Genomic DNA, 16006 nt, shown 5'->3' on the forward strand with positions numbered 1-16006 from the left:
TCAGATGGTGTTCTGGTTCTGTTACCGTCCTGTCCCTGCTGCACACTCTCCATATGGGCTCTGGGGTTGAGTGTTGTGTAACAAGTTTCATTCAGTGTTCCCATCCAAGTTATAAATCCTACTGACATCAGAACTACAGTGCTCTCTAACACGCAAGAACAACAGCAGAGTGGCTTGAGACCTGAGTGTGAGGCACAGCATGGGTCACACTGGAAATAACGTGTGCTTGACCACACTGTCCCTGAAAATGCACGAACCCTCTGGAGAAATGAAAGTGTTCTTTACTCATCATATGAAAATTCTTTTAGGAAAACAAGTAATATTCTCTCTTGGATATTATGAAAACATTTTTTTTTTAAATCAACAGACTAGGCTTCCATTTATGGATTGTAAATGTCATCCAGCTCAGGAAATTAAAAAAAAATTCTTCTGTTTTATGTGTATGTTGACTTATTCTTTTACACTTTGATGGTGACAAACATCAGGTTTGAACAGTAGCAGTATGAAGTGCCGGTGGCATGTAGAAAAATCCAGGAGAGCCACAAGAGCGTGGAAAGTCAGGGTAATATCAACGCATTTCATTTCAGTCTGATGAGCCTGCAGTTAGGATTTTCTGGCTGGCCAGGTTGGCTGGAGCTTTGGGGAAGACGGGGTTCTGATTCCTCCATTCAACAGTCACTCACACACACAAACAGGCACACACCTGGGACGCATCCAAACTCTATGTACAGTTGGTGGCATATACAAACGTATATGTATATTTTAAAAATACCTTGGCATCTGACAAAGACACGAAGGCAACGGATGTGCAGGGAATCTGGCCCTGAGAAACGTGCACAGCCCCTCAAGAAGTGTCGTGAAAATGAGACATTTCTGAGGATGAGGACAGACATGGCAAGCAGGAGGGGCAGGGGCTGACAGACAATACAGAGACCCACAGCTCCCCACCGCCTGGGTGCCACATGGACCCGGGCGTGTAACCCTGCTTACTGTGGGCTCTTGGGGTAGAAGGGCAGGGTCACGTGGCTGAGATCCTGGATGTCGAAGGCGGTGGGCTCCGCGGAGATCGCCTGGCGCTTGGTGCGCGGTTCACCCTGCAAGGTGCTGGCGCTCTGCTTCTGCGCCTGCTGGGTGGCTGGCCGGATCACCGAGCGGTACTTGTCCAGTTCGTTCTGCAGCTTCTGGATCAGTTCGTCCTTCTGATCCAACTCCAGCTCCAGCTCATCGATGAGAGCATCCCGCTGCCTCAGCTCCTCGATCTTCTCCTGGAGCGCGTACTGTAAATCCCGCAGGGTGCCCATGCTCCTCCGGGCTGCCGGGGGCTCCTTCCTGCCGCTGCTCCGCGTCTTGGGGCTTCCTCCCCTCTCGGATCAACTTTCCCTAAAGTCGCCGCTGCCTTGCGAGTGCAAAAGCTTCCTTCGACTTGAGACCAAAGCCAAGCCTGGCTTCTGAGCATGCCCAGTCCGCCGCTCCAGCCACCGAGAGTTTCAGTGTGCAGATTCCACTTCTCCGGGTTTAGGGATGAGCAAAACAGGTCCAGCTCAGGATGAACCTGAAAGGCGGTGGGCGCTGCGGTGCTAGGGGGAGCAGAACGGGGAGGCGCGGTGACCCGCGGGCGGGAGGACGAGGACTAGCCTCGGAGGCGGTGGCTGCTCGGCTAGGGTCACCAGCACCCGGCGCCAAAGGAAGCCAGCGATGTGTGTGGGGAGGCTGATAAAGCTCGGGGGCGCTGGGGCTGTGCGGGCGGAGCGAGGCTGGAGCGCTACTTTGGAGGTGGAGGGGTGGGAGGAAGAGACCCAGAGCGAACTGGGGCGGGGGGGGGGGGGCATCAGCGGGCTCGGGTCTCCAGAAAATGGGGCTGGGCTCCTGGCGATCAAGGAAGACTGAGCAGACCGTGCAAGCTTACAGCTCTGACTTCGGGGGGATTGTAACCGCAGCCTCACTGAGGAAAGCGGTGTGGCTGAGCTCTAGCGTCCCCCACGCCACGTTTCCCATGGGGAGTGCCTCACACAGGTGTCTAACGCTTGCAAAGAAACTTGCCTCTTTGGAAGGTGAGAGCAAAGGTGCCTGGGGAGATTCCCCAGGCCTCCAGGTGGCTTTAGAGGAAGGTTAGGGCTGGGGAATCTGACACCCCTTCCCCCGCCCCTTGCTAACTTCCCACTCTCCTAGTCTCCCTTTTCTGGCCCGGACAAACGCATATCAATTAATTTTTCTAGGGGCAAAGGCTAAACCCCCAAAGGAATTTGGGCCAGAGAAGGCCCCTTTGCAGCTCCCTGGTCCCTCCCATTTGTGTTAGCATTAGTTTCCGAATGGTTCCCTAGAGGCCTGACTTCTTCCGTTTGCTGGATTTGGTGAAGTGGGTGGGGGATTAAAACCACAGGGGAGTGCCAAAACATTCCTACTGAAACGGAACCCTACCTTTTAAACATTACTTCCGTGACAGCCCAGCAGTTAATGAGAAATCTTAGCCAACTTTGGGGAAGAGGTAAAATCGACAAATGATGGGAAAACTACAGGAGCTGTAATTGCACTGTACCACCCATCACATTATCTTCTCCCTATTATTTTTCTAGCCAGGACCTCTAAGTGTGGGCTAAACTGCAGGCCAGAAGGTGGCATTCTTTCAGTCCAAGAGTTGATCTCTCATCTTGGAAACACTTATTTAGACTCCCCAAAACATTTACCTAATGCTTAGGAAAGTGCCTAATAGTTAACTAAATTGTCACCAGCTTCTCCAAATTTATAGCTTTTTTTTTAATCGAGAACTTTTAATTTACTATTCTTCCATACTGTTGTAATTCCCAATATCCTATCTACCCACCGTTTAACACTTAAACAAAAACAGATAGAAAAATACATTAAAACTAAACTAGAATACACAACTACTGCCTGGTCTCTCAAATTGGCCAAGGACACAAATCTATCTTTAAAATGGAGAGGGGTTGCTCATTTATTCCCTTAAATACACAGCATTTTGTATCTGAGCCAAGAAAGCAGGAAAGAAAAACCCTACTAGCCACTAACACATTAACAAGTTTTTTTTTTTTTTTTTCCTTTCTTTCTTAATTTCAGGTTTATGCTCCTTGGTAATTAGAGGTGCAAATGAAAAGGATATGTAAGCCTAAACATTTTCCACAAAGACTATGATCTAATTCTCTCTACAAATGACGTCATGTGCATTCTTTCCAACAGGAAGCTTTAAAGTACATTTGCCTCAGAACGTGATATAAAAAGTGCATAGGTTGTGAAATATTTCCAAAAGATAGCAATAAATAAGGGTTCTGAAGTGCTGCTGTTTTCCTTACAAGTCAACTTGAGCAGAAGTCTGTGACTGTATGATTGATTGCATCCTTCCTCTGGGCCAATTTCCTTCTCTCAGGCAAATGTCCAGAACTTCAGTTAACCTGTGGGAATTCTCTACCTCCCTGGGGAAAAAAAAATTAATGCCAAATGTTTTTTCTTCTATATTTATTCTTGCGGAGAGTTTACATCTAAAGCTGTATCATACATAACAGATAAGAGACGTTGCTTTTAGTCTTTCTTAAGACTTCAGCTAGGTTAGTGTCTCCCAGTAAAGGACACAACACATACTGCCTCCCCTGTAAAAAGCTTGTCTACAAGAAAGAGAAGAAAAGAGAAATAGTACTATGTTTAGAACAGCACTTCAGCCATAAATATACAGGATTTTTACTGAAGTAGAAGTTTTTCGACAGTAAACAGTATACTTAAATGAAGAACTACCCATAAGCAATAGCAAGAATGCAGGTCACAGTCTCATTCAAAAGAAAATTCTCAACATTCGAAAGGTGCTCCATGGTGAATCTGACTTTAAGAATCAGGCATCTGCTTCAACAAGCAAATGCCTTACATTTTGAAAGGGGCTCAAGGCACAGAATATATTTTTATACTAGTTTATATTACAAAGAATATTGAATTTCTCCCAAGAGCTTTATAACCATGCAAAACTTAGAATTATGAAATTTTCTCTTTAATTAATAAAATCAAGATATATATTATACATTGATGCTTTTGGAGGAGTCGCACATGTGATGACAAAACGACAAACGGCTCACAGGTCTCATTTTTCTGCTGTACTGCATCAGTCCTGGAGGATTCAACTCAGTTTCTCTTAGCATGTTACTTTACCCACTAAGACATCTCGCTGGCCTTCAAGTAAATGCTTTAAGTAATTTTTTTCAAGCCTTGTTTTTGACTGGCTGTTTAGATCATAAGAGATAAGATTGTGTGTATATATGTGTGTGCGTGTTTCTTTTATTTTATTTATTCTTCTCTCATATATTACATCCCAACTGCAGTTTCCCCTCCCTCCTCTCCTTCCAGCCCCCGCCCCCCTCTCCCCGCCCCCTCTACTTGCCCCCTCTCCCTGCCCCCTCTCCCCACACCCCTCTTCTCACCCCCTTTTCCCCCAGATCCACTCCTCCTCATTTTCCTTCAAGATTCTTGACCAGGACTGGAAATAAATTTTACTAAAAACCAAGATCATGAAACTATTTTTCAATGAGAAAATTATTTTTACTCTGAATCTATAGCAAACGTTTTAAAAATACTTGCATTTTAAATTATGTTCATTTATGAGTGTGCCTCTCACTATGCATGCACAAGTATTCTCAGTGGTTAGAAGAGGCTAGTCAGTCCCCAGGAGCTCAGGTACAGGCAGCTGTGAGCTGCCCTATATAGGTGCTAGAAACTAGAACTAGGAATGGAACTCTGGTCCTCTGGAAGAGCAGTACATGCTCTCAGCTGTTGGAGCCATCTCTCCAGCCCCATCCATAGCAAATGTAATCAACTGAATTAACATAGACAACCTCGGCTGTCCTGAACTCACTTTGTAGACCAGGCTGGCCTCGAACTCACAGCAATCCCCCTGTCTCTGCCTCTGTGCTGGGATTAAAGGCATGCACCACCACACCCAGCTGCGAATTAACATAGTATTTCAAACTCACTCATTAGGAAGCAGCTATCACAGATCTGGAATGGAGTAGCCTTGAATGCCATTGATTTCCTGGCCCAGATAAGGCCTTGATGGTAGACAGCAACAGTTACGGGGATGCAATTGTGAAAGAAGTTGAGTTCCTACCCTAAAACTCTGTAGTGGGCTCAGAACCTGCTTTCATCAATCTTTCTTTCTCATAGCTTTAATAGGAGCAAAGCTCTAGGGATAGCCGGAGCAAATGGTGGCATGTGGTGACTGTGCTCTTGAGCTTGGCACCCACCCCTCGTGCTTAGGAGTAAATTTACCATGCCTTCCTTATTTCAATCTTAGAATCACTTAATGTAATAGTCAATACAGTAGTTTAATTATGATGCTGGCTTTTTTTTTTTTTAAAGAATAAAGTGTGTTACAATCCTTCACCCTACAGTATAATTAGCTTCAAAATAGCCATGGCAAGCTTATTGTCATGGGTGCTACACTTCCTGAAAGAGTGAGTTTGGACGATCCTTCTGATATTTCACGTATAGACACATTGACCAGGAAAAGCAAAATGTAGCTGACCCCCTCATATTGATAGAAGCCATGCCTTGCAGGAGACCACACTATAGCCAAGAGTAACAGGTACTTCTAAAGCATTCCATATGATGCTTACCATGGCTGGCGGACATACGCTTGCTCCCAGTCATTGGTCACAAGCAGGATCACAATAAAAAACAAATTTATTGAAAATGTATGGCGACCCTTAAAGCTTGACATTATTACTTATATTGCTTCATTAACAGTCTCTGAGGAGCCTGAGGTACAGAATGACCATATAATGGACAAATAGGCTGCATTCAAATCCTTATCGTCTGATATGGAACTCAAGCGCCACCCCTCACCCCAGGGCAAGACTTCCTAGTGCCTTGTTGTCTTGGTTCTGAATCCATAGAAAGGAGAATGCCAATAACATGGACTACTTTGACTCTGGTAGAAAGAGGAGATGTTTGGAAAACCCTTAAAGGACAAGACTAAGACGTTTTAACCTTCTCCCCAAATGAGCCTCAACTCTAATGCTATTTCATCCTGCTTTAGGGCAACTAATTGATACCCATTTTCCTGGGACTGACCTGGTTTTAATACTAAAATTGTTTACATTTGTCCCAGTTTTATATAAGTGGGAGTCCTAAGTGTTTCTCGGTTTTGAGCAAACCAAGAAATTTTAAGCCCTACGTAAATCAGGATTGCCGAGCCTCTATAGTAGACACTTAAAGATTTTGTTCCCAAAGTTACTGAGTAAAACCAGGGGAAAGTTTTAATGATGATTTACATAACTGTAGGCAAACTAAAACTCCATTTACACATTTGTTTATATGAAGATATGAAAGACAATCATCTTATCTCTGTGTAGCATAATATAGCACAGATATTCATCTTTGGCTGCAAAAAGGGATGAATAAGGCGATATCATTTTAATTGTGCTTTGGAAAGTTTAAAAAAAAAGGGAGTCAAGAATCACTTTGGGTTTATTGCTTTTATAGAAACAATTAACATTGGTTTCTTGTGAATGAAGCACAATAATTTGAGCACTTACTGTTTTATTCACTCATAGAATTAAATTAAGCTTATGATTGCATTTGGGGGAGGGATGTTTGATTACAAATAATCTACATTTCGGGCCTAAGGAAATGACTCAGAGGTTAAGTTCACTGTCTGCCCTTCCAGAGGACATGAGTTCAATTTTCACTATCCACACAATGGAACACAATGATCTGAGGCCCTCTTCTAGTTTCCATAGGTACAAGGCACACACTTTGTACACACACACACACACACACACACACACACACACACACACACAGTACAATAAAATGAAATTAAAATTGAAATAAACATTTAAGTGTACATTTAAATGGCCATAAGTAACCATTTTAATGTTTTAAACATGTTACTTCAATAGTAGGCCTCCCATGAAGAAGAAAACCAAAAGCATCAATGATAAAAGCGTCCTTTAGCACCTTGGAAGGCTATAGTGCACTACACCGAAATTGCTAATGTGCTTAGCATTCAATACTGAATTAGTGCCATGCCTAATATCAGCTAAAATGAATTCTCAGAGTCAGTGGCTCAACATAGTCGTAAGTTTCTCTCGAACCTTAGGCTAAAGCAGTCCTTATTAAAATCCAGGCACTAACAGTATGAATGTTCTTCTGTACTCATTACTAAGCTACCCATTTCTAATGCTGGAATATTAAATTTTTAGGAAGTGTAAATTCTAAAATTCATACAATATATTTTAAAATACTTTATTAAGCCAGGTACATGCTTGTAATCCCAGCACTTGGGAGATAAGGCCCAAGGATCTTTTGTTCAGTACTAACTACATAGTGAGATGATCTGCAACTAAAGGCTTCATTCACAGAAATACTCTTTATATTTCTCAATTTTTATTTATTATTTTTTTTCTGTGCATGATTGTTTTGCCTTCGTGTGTATATGAGAACCACATGTATGCACAATGGCCACAGGAGACTGATAAGGGCATCAGATCCCATGGACTTGGAGCTCTGATGGATGCAAGTCAAGTGTGGGAGCTGAGAATAGAGCTCAAGTCCTCTGCAAGAGCTGCAAGTGCTCTGAACATCCGAGCCATCTTTCCAGCCCCTCTTTTCACTACACTTTAAGTTTTGCAAGCATTCAAAGGAGCATTCAACATCCAAATATCTCTCATTTGTGATTAATAAATTACACTTTCTCCATTCCACTTCAGTAGTTTAGGCATATAAAATCCACGTTGTTTTTCTAATTTAAGGAATCAAGATTTTTTTTTCACAAAACATGTTAAAACATTTGCTGTTAGTCCTTAATGGGCAGTGCCTATGCGACTCCATAAGGGCCTGTTATCTTACTGGAAAATCTGAACTTTAAATTGTGTGTGTTCACTGAAAATCCCTGTGGGATGTAGTTCTTTGTAAGTACAGTGGATTTAGTCTGCATTACCCTCAAAACAAAACTTATAGCTGTTCAAATTATTAACTTAGAGGCTGTTAGAAGTACTTCAAAAAAAACTCAGAGATATATAGAATATGGCATTTAAAAATGTTTTTATTATTTTAAAATTTTCACTGACAATGGGAAGGTTAACTCCTGGCAACACCCAGCCTAGCTCACAGGGGATGATGAGCGTCAAAGAACCTCCTTATGGAGATGTCTTCAAATGTGGCAAACAAGCCACTGGGAAAAATGACCTCATTTCTACCACAGACAGAATTCTGCCTAAAAAAGGAAAAGCTTGGATGCAGGCAGAGTTGATGGCCAAACTCTGCCAAGACAGGGTAAACAAGTCCTCAATAGTTCCTGTCTTACAAATATGTCTGTCAGATAATATTGGGCCAGAAGGCTGAAGGTGATGCTCCAACATTATAGAGAGTTTTGGGTGACTGTTCAGGCACAAAACTGTCTCTATCATCTTCTCATTTGGAAAGCTACTGACTTGCACTCTCAGTATACTCAGGTAATCAATTTTATTCCTTGCCAAGTCTCTGATGGGGTTGAAGACCAGATAGTTTAGTTTTACAATTAAGTTTAGTTGTTTAGGGGTTAAGATGTTTTTATGTCTAGATAAATGTTTTAAGATTATAATGATAAGATATGATAAATATTGATTTACACTGAGAACTTTAGATGCACCAAGATAGGAAAAGTGTTTTCTTCAAGGCTGCTTCAAGGCTGCCAAACACAAATAGCCAAAACACTAAGAATACAACATTTATATAATTCCTGATTGTTTCATGTTTTTTCTCACTATAGGTAGTTTATTTTATATATGTGTAATAATATAAATATATATAATAAAAATATTTAACAAAAAAGTGAAAAAAGAAGTACTTCTAAAATATTGTAATTTTGAAAACTCTGAGAATAGCAGTGTTACTGATTTATTGTCCTTCAATCTCAAAAGTAACATGTCAGGGATACAAAAACACAGAGAAACGTGTTTGTTTTACTGTAAGTTATAACTCTAATTATATCATGTTGATGAGTAAACATATTTTGTGGTAATTATAGCACTCAGAGGAGGCAGAGGCAGGGAAATCTCTGAGTTCAAGTCCAACCTGGTCTGCAAAGTGAATTCTAGGACAGCCAGGGATACACAAAAAGAAACCCTGTCTCAAAAAACAAAAACAAGTGCACACAACAACAACAACAACATCTTAATGTTTTATATTTTTAGTTTTTTAAGACAGCAGGTTTATATCATGTGACCTGGGAAAGCGTAACCCCCTTTTGACACTGCCTTTGTTTTAAATAGTCCTTACCAGCTGGTAGAAATTGGCTATCCCTCTCCTAGATATTTTGTCAGTCTAAATTTAAAATGAAGAAATTCTACCTTTTTCTAGAAAGTCCATTGCTATTATTAAGGTGGGAAAGTTCTGAAGATGGATAGTGGGAAGCAAAACAGGTCAGTGAAAGAATATTTGATCCAGGACTAAAATGACTGACATTAGAAAGAGAGAATTTTTATGTAATTGTGAAAGGGAGGTTGGGGGAGGACAGTTGCAGACAAAACACACTTAGCAAGTCCAAAGCCATCTCTAACTCTCTTTCACTCAACAAGGAGGCAAGTGCCCCTGCCCTTCAGATTAAGGAAATATCCATACTGTGAGTGTCACACAATCACTTGAGATAGATGTTCATAAGTTCGCCTTTCTACTGTGAAGAAATGAAGTGCTAAATTGCTGAAATAAGTGGCTGTCATTCCATCTCAGCGCCATGATAGGTTACCTGATGCTTATAAGAGCATCACTCTCGGAACAGGGTGGAGGCCAGGCTCGGTCTCACGAGATGTGCAAATCTGCAAGGTATCTTAACCAATTGCAAAATTATCAGCTACCTCCCTAACAACACATTTAGAAAATATTCAGTAGTTCCTTTCTAGTCTAGTTTGTATCCTGAAAACTTCATTTTGCCAAAGTGCAGGCCTTTAATCTGGCACATGATGAAAGCTTTAAACATCAGTGTCTCAAATGTAAAATACAAATGTGTAAACATCTATTACAGTTGGGAGGGAAAACATGGATCAGTTATTGAAGGGCTTTCCTGACAAGCATGGAGATCTGAGTTCAGATCCCCAGCACCCACCTTAAATGCATGGAGAGCTCTACAGGACTGTCATTACTACACTGGGGAAGTGGGGACAGAAGGATCCCTGGAGTGGGCTAACCAATTGGTCTTGTGTAATCTTTACCAAATTGTGAATCCTAGGCCCAATGAGACATGGGATCCTAAATATTAAGGTAAAAAACAATTGAGTACTGGTTCTCAATCTGTGGGTTGCAACCCCTTTTTGGGGCTCAAAGTGTCCTTTCATAGGGGTTACCTAAAACTGTCAGAATACATGGATATTTATATGAGGATTCATAAAAGTAATAAAATTATAGTTATGAAGAAGCAACAATAATAATTTGAAAGATGAGGGTCACTACAACATGAAAAACTATATTAAGGGTTGAGAGCATTAGTAAGGTTGAGAATCACTCCACTCCTTGTCAAATTCTAGTCTGCACACCCAAGCACATGCACCCAACACAAACATGCAAACATCCATGTTTATACATGCATATACTTCCTCTCACAGCAAAGAATACCCCAAAGAGCAATAGGTGTTGCCTAGTTACAGTGGCCTGAAAGATTAAATATAAAATCAAGACTTTTACACTCCTTTGTATTTTCACAGTGTCTTCAGTATCTGTCTTGAATCATTTCATTGTACAAGAATGTTTTCCCTCAAAGATCAGACTTAGAGAATTAATGTTGATAATTCACCCACATTTTCCATAGAGCACAATGCAGGCAAAATTCAGTCTTCCTTAAAAATGCACAGATGTTGATGACCCACCCATTTTATGTGGAAATAATGACAAGGAAAACTTCAAAACACTTGGCTCACAGAATGATAAAAGTAATTACTGCTTGCTAGGGAAGTAGAGAACTTGGAGAGATGTGTGTGCGTTTTCAACTCTCCATGCATAAAAATCTGCCTCTGTGGGCAGCAGGGAGGTCCTAATAGAGGGGAGACTTTCAAGTCCACACACAGGCAAAGCACACAGTCATAAAACCAGGGGACTGAGGCAGGAGGATCCAGAGGTCAGAGTCAGCCTGTCCTTGGCTAGACACTTCCTCAAAATTAAGATAAAAATGGCAGCAACGTCTGCTGTGATTGGCCGCTCCTCCCTCTTAAAGGAGGGGGGGGGTCTTTAGTCTTTATTAATAATGTTCATTAAAAGATTTTTAATCTACAGTGAGCATCAAGACTGTTTAGCTCACCATCTATCTCTGTTTTCTGGAGAAACCCAAAAGCAAGGGAACTAGATAACTCACCCAAGAAATCGCCAAGTCTGGAACTCATCTCCCTGTTCTCAGCACATTGAGGGTTTTAATTTTGGTATTTTGAGAAAGTACTTCATTTCGAATTGTGCTTAATTATACCTATATTTCCATTTCTTGCAAGTAATTGTAGTAATGATCTTGGTGACATTGAAAATTAAAATATTTTGAATATTATTTGAAATAGGCTGACCTAGAACCCATTATGTAGACAAGACTGCCCTTGAACACTTGGTCCTCCTGCCTCCTTTTTCTCAGTGCTAAAGTTACAAGCATGGGCCACTGCAGCAGGCTGGACTAGGCTATTTTTTTTTTCAAGTAATGACCCTGTGACACACTCATCAAAATTGTTCTTTCTTCAACCAAATTTTTACAAATTTAGGGTTTATCCTATCTTACATATTTCTGTACATTATTTTAGCACATGATGTCTCTCTTTTTTCTGTGACTTCTTGATTTTTGTTGCTCCCTAAATTATCACTAGTGTTATAAGGGGGACTAACCACCATCCTTACACTGTTGCATGAAAGGAAAACGTGCTATTTCCTCATATTTATTTATTAGCATCTTAGGTCACCACGCAAAGTGATGGGCCTCGTTGTGGTCCTTTCATACACATGCAGCATTCGTTATACTTAGCTCTCACTGTCCCTCTGTGGCTGGTCCTGTTCTTTCTGTTAGTCCATCTGTCTGATTTCTTGTCTATGTCCACCACTTTGAAGTGTCTGCATAGTTCCCTGAACCAGAGAGCTTTTGTGCTGCTGTGAGACTCCATGTGATGTTAAAAGATGCAGTGTGTTCTGCACCTGTGTCCTGGCATGTGCATGACAGGCACTTCCACCACACCACGGAGGGAAAAAAAGACCCTTTCTGTGAACAAAGGAGGCAGAGGCATACAAACTATTTAAACTTCACACTCTTGGGCAAAGAAATTTGCAGAGTAGCCATCCCATTTTATCTCTCTTTAGATACGACTCAACCCTCTGCCCATTTCAAATTCTTTAAAGTCATTGAAATATAAAAGATAATTATTACCAAAAAAATATCAAGTTTGTTTCAATGGCTTGTAGCACCTACGCCTTGAACTCAAATGTTATGGCTTGTTTGGGTCCCTGCAAGCATATGACTGGCCATGGGTCATTAATATTTTATAAGAGCAATGATTTTAAATATGTGAAAATGATATTCAAAATGATACAGTAAACAGAAGACAGTAAAGGAATATTTCAGATCACATGTGAGGCTTCAGCACTTCCATTCCTTTGTTTTGCCTATGTTTATGCAGTTATTAACGTTTGCTGAGTTGCATAAACGTGAGTCTTGTTAATTTACATGTGTAATATTTTTATTTATGAGTGAGTTTTCCTATAGTAAAGCCTGTAAAATTTAAATATTTTTTCAAAGTTTATTGGACCTCTCAGGTTTCATATTATTCACCCTTCTAAAGGAAAGCCAGACAATTTAATACAAACTCTACACATCTCCGCTGTTTGTGCGAGTCCTTGTGGCTTCTCTGTGCACAGCACTATCTAGAACCAGAGCAAGCCGTCCTGGTCCTGCCAACAACACTTCCAGGTAACAACATCTCTTCTTACTATCACAATTTGCCCAATAGATAGCCATATCCAATGCCACAAGAGAAAAACCAGAGCATATGACAGTTTCAGCTTCTCCTTCTACAGGCTGTCTAGGTTCCTGCCTCGTTAGAGTCATCCTTTTTGCTATGTACTTCTTTCCAAAACCTACAAGTTATATGAAGCAATGTTCCAAGCAGGAGCTCCCAGCTAATACACTAGTTACCTATGTGATCAACAACTACTCCATGTGTTCCCTGGAGTCACTTCATTTATAGCAGCTTTGGAAGTTCAGAATAAAGAAAGACTCAAAGCAAATTTCTGTACAAGAAGCAAATGTATCTCTTCAAGTATTTTTCATTCCCCATTGGTTTTTAAAACACAGGAGAGAGAAAAGAATCTATTTTCAATTTTTAAAATATACATTTTTTTTTCTCTTTTTGGTTTTTGTTTTTGTTTTTGTTTTTGTTTTTTCAAGACAGGGTATCTCTGTGTAGCCATGGCTATCCTGGACTTTGTTTGTGTAACAGGCTATCTTCAAACTCACAGTGACCCACCTACCTCTGCCTCCCAGTGATGGAACTAAAGGTATACATTACCACACCCAGGACAAATACACATTTCTTTTCTTCATTTTTCAGTGTGGCACATGCCACATCAACTGGTGGCTTTGCTTTGCTTTCTTTATTTTTCACTATATAATATTAGATTTGTTCCTTCCAACAAAATAAAAATCAATTCCATAACCAACTGAACATTAATGCTTTTGAGTGTTAGTGGTAACTCTAAAGCTGTAACACTGTTAAATAGCCATTCCATTTAATCAAAGAACAATTATATGCTCTGTTAATGTTAAACAATCAATATTTCCTAAGTCAAGAGTTTTATATTCATTTTTAAAAGTGAAAAAGAGGCTTGGAAAATTCTTCAACTTTATTACATTTAAAAAATATTTTGTTAAGGTGGGAGAAATATAGGAGATAGGGAAATACATGGATCCAAAGGGTCCTAGAAACTTACAAGAAGAGCACTATGATAGGCAGATCTGGGCCCAGGGGTTCTGCTCGATCTATGGCAACAACCAAGGACAATATGTGCAGTTATGATCAAAACCCTACCTAGACCTAGCCAAGGGACAGAATATTCTCCACAGTTGAGTGGAGAGTGGGGACTGACTTTCACACGAACTCTGGTGCCCCTTATTTGGCCATGTCCCCTTGATGGGGAGGCCTAATGGCACTTGGAGGAAGGACAGCAGACTACCAAGAAGAAACTTGATACCCTAGCATCATATTCAAGGGGAGGAGGTCCTCCTCAGTCACAGTCCTAGGGAAGGGGAATGGGGTGAAAGCGGGAGGGGAGGGAGGAATGGGAGGATGCACAGGATGGGATAGCAATTGAGATGTAATATGAATGATTTTATTTTTCAATTAAGAAAAAAAAAAGAAAAAAAAAGAAAAAATATTTTGTGAAAAATTGACTTTTGTCAATCATAAAAAATAAGCTAAGTGTAAACTTTTCCTAATGAAAAACAAGAATCTTGTCTATGAGAGACAAATCTAGGGACAAGCCTTAAAGGCTTTGACAACTGAACCCCCTGTGTCTCTATAAATGAAGTTTTAAAACACAAATTTATATGCTTGTCTTAGTATCTAAGTGGAAATTTCAATTTTTGACTAACAAGTATAAGAAACCTCTGGATCAATGAGAAAACATGAAGGGTAACAGATAGTTGGATTGAAAAATGTCTTGGCTTCACATCCTTTACCCAGGGGGTCTTTTGACTGATGCAGCCATCAATGGGAATATTCTTTTTAAAAACAACATTTGAAAAAAAAAAAGAAAAGATGCATGTGAACAGTAGTAGCTACTATGAAAGAAAATCAATTTATGAATTTATGTCATCTATACTTTCTTATGTTGAAAATACAGTCTTTACTCGTTTTTAATTATTTTTGTAATCTCTAGTTAAGATATGCCATTTTATAAGTACAAATTTAAAGCATTACAGGATTTTAAAATGTATGTTTATTTATATGGTTCATTTTTGTAAGTGTACTTCCATAAACGGTATATAGCAAACGGTACGTTCTTCATGTTTTTGTTAGCCATTAAACAACTATTTTCTAAAGCACAAAATACAGAATTAAAGGTCCAATTGCACCCTCTACTGTCCAAATTCTCTATACCACATCAAGCAAAGCCCTGCATGTTTATTTAACATGTTCATCACACAGTGACAGACAAGTCACATTGGTTCTCTTTGACATTACTGGAGTATGCTTAAATTTTCTTCAATGATACAATAAAAAATATCCCTTATAAGTTAGTTGTGCAAAAATGTTTTTTTTAAAGATAATTAGGTGCCGGGCGTAGTGGTGTATGCCCTTAATCCCAGCACTCTGGAGGCAGAGGCAGGCTGCACACTGTGAGTTCAAGACCAGCCTAGTCTACAAAGTGAGTCTAGGATAGCCAAGGCTACACAAAGAAACCCTGTCTCAAAAAACAAACAAACAAACAAACAAAACAGAACAACAACAACCAAAAAAAGAAAAACCAACAATCAAAATGAAAAAAAAAAAAAAAAAAAAAAAAAAAAAAAGAAAGAAAAGTTGATTAGGAAATATAACCTGAAGCATTGGTTACCATACATCCTCACTAATGACGTCAATCACCTTCTAAACACGAGGAAAAGATCCAATTCCTCCAAGCCAAAAATTGGAATACATTCCTATACCTTGAGTTTCCCCACTTTTTTAAAAGTTAAATAGTAGAAAACCATTGTGTATTCTCTAAAACTATATAGTACTGGATGTTAGCCACTTAACTCAGGAAAAAAATAAATATCATAGAAACATCTATCATCTTATTAGATTGTAATTCAACTCTTAGAATAACTGATGAATCTAACAGGCAGAAAAGTAAACAGGTTATAGATGATTCAAACTGTATATAAAATAGAACGCCTAACTTCAACATTAGGCCTCTGAAGCCCCAATTTGTAGAATATGCCACTTTCTACACAGTACATCGGGAGTATCCATTGAAAGTGGTCACATGCTAAACCATAAAACAAGCATCAGCAAACTTTAAAGGATTGAGATGATGTCTT

General features: G+C 39.9%; 1 protein-coding gene across 2 annotated transcripts in view; it reads right to left on the reverse strand.

Moving 5' to 3' along the window:
* The window catches only part of LOC127189483 (cGMP-dependent protein kinase 1-like), a 459464-nt gene that overhangs the window by 370514 nt on the left and 72944 nt on the right, over nucleotides 1-16006 (reverse strand). Inside the window, exon 1 of one of the 2 annotated variants that reach the window (XM_051146332.1) lies at nucleotides 991-1753. The exons of the other annotated variant lie outside the window; for it this stretch is intronic. Coding sequence (XP_051002289.1) covers nucleotides 991-1301 — 311 coding nt within the window. The 5' untranslated portion in view covers nucleotides 1302-1753. Of the gene's footprint in view, nucleotides 1-990; nucleotides 1754-16006 lie in introns of those variants that run through there. 2 annotated transcript variants of the gene reach the window in all.

Source organism: Acomys russatus, chromosome 5 (genome assembly GCF_903995435.1).
Source record: "Acomys russatus chromosome 5, mAcoRus1.1, whole genome shotgun sequence".
NCBI classification, from domain to species: domain Eukaryota; kingdom Metazoa; phylum Chordata; class Mammalia; order Rodentia; family Muridae; genus Acomys; species Acomys russatus.